A 3,422-nucleotide genomic window follows, 5' to 3' on the forward strand; every position below is an offset into this window, starting at 1 on the left:
AAAGAGCTAGGATTTGTTTTTATTTATTTACTTTTTTATTGAAACATAATTGATTGTACATATCTGTGGGTACTACATTGAATTGAATATCAGTACTGGTATGCAGTATGTGGTGTTCAAATCAGGATGATTAGTATATTAAACATTACACAATGTAATCATTTTTTGTGGCCTTTACCAATTTCTTGCTAACTCCTCTTCCCCCTCTCCCTTTCCCACCTCTGATAACCAGTTCTGTTCTCTCCTTTTGAAAGTTCAATGCGTTATTGTGATCATTGTATCTTTCTTTTTTTAAAAATTTGTTTATTTTTTTTTTTAGCTCCCACTTATGAGTGAGGACATGTGGTATTTCTCTTTCTGTGCCTGGCTTATTTCACTTAACATAATTTTCTTTAAGTTCGTCCATGTTGCTGCAAGTGGCAGAATTTTCATTCTTTTTTATGGCAGATTGGTATTCTTTTGAGTATATATATATCACGTTTTCCTTATCCAGTCATCCGTCGATGGTCATTTAGGTTGGTTCCAACTCTTAGCAATTGTAAACAGAACTGTGATAAACATGAGAGTTCAGGTGTCCTCTTGACATGATGCTTTCCATTCCTTTGGGTATATACCTAGCAGTAGGATTGCTGGATAGTATGGCAGTTCTATCTGTAGTTGTTTGAGGAACCTCCGTACTGTTTTCTATAAAACACTAATTTATGGTCCCACCAACAGTGAAGGAGGGTTCCCCTTTCTCTGCATCCTCACCAGCATTTGTTATGCAAAGAGTCAGGATTTGAACCTAGGTAGGCTAGCTCCAGAATCTGGGCTCATAATCATGCTACCCTACTGTATTGTCTCTTACTGTTATTTCTTCCTTTATTAGTTTAGGCATTGTCTATTAAGCTCTTAGTATGGGATAGTCTTCTCCTACCATCATTCTGGCTTCCCCTCCCCTCCCAGCTTCACAATATAGTTATATCACAATTTTTTAATAAACCAGTATTTTATGTTTACATTATTATCACTATGAAAAAATCACTTACTATTGAGCCAAATCATTTACTTTGATTTACTCTATTTTCTTGTACAACTTTTTGTTTTTCCCTGGAGCTGAAAATTGCATTAATTTTTTCACTTGCTTAGTTTTCTAGGTATCAATCACTAATACTTTCCAAATCTCTTGAGAAAGTATAAAACTCCCTACAATTCTGTTTTTCATATGGTCAAATATATCAGCTGCACTATTTCTTGGAGACCTAAAACTAGGAATTTTTTAAGCCTTTCCTTTCTTTAAAGTCAGGATTATGAAGGTATAATTTGTGTACAGTAAAATTCACCTTTTTTAGCTGTAACAGTTCTGAGAGTTTCGATAGAATGTATCAAGGTATAGAATATTTCTGTAACCCCACAAAGGTCCCTCATACCTTTTTGTAGTCAATCCGTTTTCTCCACCTTAGCTCCAGGCAACTATTGATTAAATGTTTGTCCTTATATTTTACCTTTCCCAGAATGTTATGTAGATGGAGTCATACAGTAATATAGCCTTTTGTGTCTGTCTTCAAGCCTCTTCTTTTTATAAAGAATGTAGGTGGTAATAATTATAGCTAACATTTACTAAAGCTTTACCAGGTACCACACACTGCTAAGGGCTTTCTGTGGGTTATTTCATTATTACTGTTTCATGTATACAGGAATATAATTTTTTCTTTAAAATGTGTGACTATAGGGGGCTGGCCCGTGGCTCACTCGGGAGAGTGCGGTGCTGATAACACCAAGGCCACGGGTTCGGATCCCATATAGGGATGGCCGGTTCGCTCACTGGCTGAGCGTGGTGCTGACAACACCAAGTCAAGGGTTAAGATCCCCTTACCGGTCATCTAAAAAAAAAAAAAAAAAAAAAAGTGTGACTATAAAGATTATTGAACATTATGTTAAAATGTGTTACACATAGAAGAAAAACAGAGCTCATGTTTTCTCTCGGCTCATTTCCTTTCTTCGTGTATTATACTCAAGTACTTAGAAGCTACTTGCTTTTCTCCCAAGCTAGGGTACAAACTCCCTGACAGTTAAATGCTTCTTTGCTTTTCATCTGGTGCCTTGCACAGGGCTTGGCACATGGTTTGGTCTAAAATATTTGTTGAATAAATTTGCAGATAGCTCAGATATGTAGGAGGGGGAGAGAGGGTTACTGAAAAATGGAAAATGAAGGAATTTAGGGTGGGGAGGGAGGTATAGGAAAGAGGAAAGAGGGTTCTAACTTGCTCCTCTTCACTGCAGCCCAGTGTTTCCCGGACTCTTTGAGTTCTGCTCCCGTTACACAGGTGCATCTCTGCAAGGAGCAACCCAGCTGAACAACAAGGTGACATAGTCCCAAGTTCTGTTCCCTCTTTCCTATGGTTCCCAGGACTCAGAGCCTCAGCTTTGGGGATAGGCGGGAAGAAGACTGTAAATTGGGTGTTTCTCTTTCAGATCTGTGATATTGCCATTAACTGGGCTGGTGGTCTACACCATGCCAAGAAGTTTGAGGTGAGTGAAGATGGGGGAGACAGTGGCCACTCTCAGGTAGATGGTCAGGGTGATAGCAGGGGCAGTTGCATGGAAGACTTGTTCCTCCGTTTATAAGATCATTGTTTTGCCATAGGCCTCTGGCTTCTGCTATGTCAATGACATTGTAATTGGCATCCTGGAGCTGCTCAAGTAAGTAGCCCAGGAGGAAGTGGGGGCACTTACAGGACTCTTAGCTGATCAGGTCCCCAAGACTTTGCCCTGGCCCTGACCCTGACCTCTTCCTCCTCCACTTGCTTCTCCCCATTTCTTGAAGCTTTACTTAGGCTGCTTCTTCCTCTCTTCTGCAGTAGCAGATTTGCTACTGCCTACTCACATTTCAGCCTTCTCTGCACATCCCTCTCCTGTCCCTGCCTCCAGCCTCCAGGCTGGAGCCCCAGAGTTGCCCTTAGGGAACTGGTGGTATTAGGTTTCAGGTGACTTGGGCAGAAGCAAACTCTTCATAATTCCAGACCCTGTGTTTGGGAGGAGTGGGTTGGAGGGTTCACCTCTACCTCAGACCCTGGCTTTGACCCCATCCCAGGTACCACCCTCGGGTGCTCTACATTGATATTGACATCCACCATGGTGACGGGGTTCAGGAAGCCTTCTACCTCACTGACCGGGTCATGACAGTGTCCTTCCACAAATACGGAAATTACTTCTTCCCTGGCACAGGTATGGGAATAGGCATTACTATCCATTTTGCACCCCTCAGCTCTTTACCATGACTTCCTCCTTCTAAGCCTTCTGTTCTCAGCTCACATGTCCCCTCCTCAGAGAAGCCTTTCCCGACCATTCTAGTTACTGTAATCACCTCCTTCCCCATTACTCTGTCACCTCACCCTGTTTGTTTCTCTCAGAGCACTCACCACTATTTGTATTTATTGTGT

The 3,422-nt window shown here is 41.4% G+C and overlaps 1 protein-coding gene across 1 annotated transcript; it reads left to right on the top strand.

The window, feature by feature from the left end:
- Positions 1-2,262: 2,262 nt before the first annotated feature.
- LOC103584265 (histone deacetylase 3-like) lies at positions 2,263-3,207 on the top strand (the record flags this gene model as incomplete). The annotated part of the gene is made up of 4 exons (XM_008565331.1): positions 2,263-2,344; positions 2,455-2,511; positions 2,627-2,682; positions 3,074-3,207. Coding segments are annotated over 4 exons (329 nt in total), but the record flags the coding sequence as incomplete, so codon positions are not given.
- Between the last annotated feature and the right edge of the window lie 215 nt (positions 3,208-3,422).

The sequence above is a fragment of the Galeopterus variegatus genome, unplaced genomic scaffold, assembly GCF_000696425.1.
Source record: "Galeopterus variegatus unplaced genomic scaffold, G_variegatus-3.0.2 Scaffold48340, whole genome shotgun sequence".
NCBI lineage: Eukaryota > Metazoa > Chordata > Mammalia > Dermoptera > Cynocephalidae > Galeopterus > Galeopterus variegatus.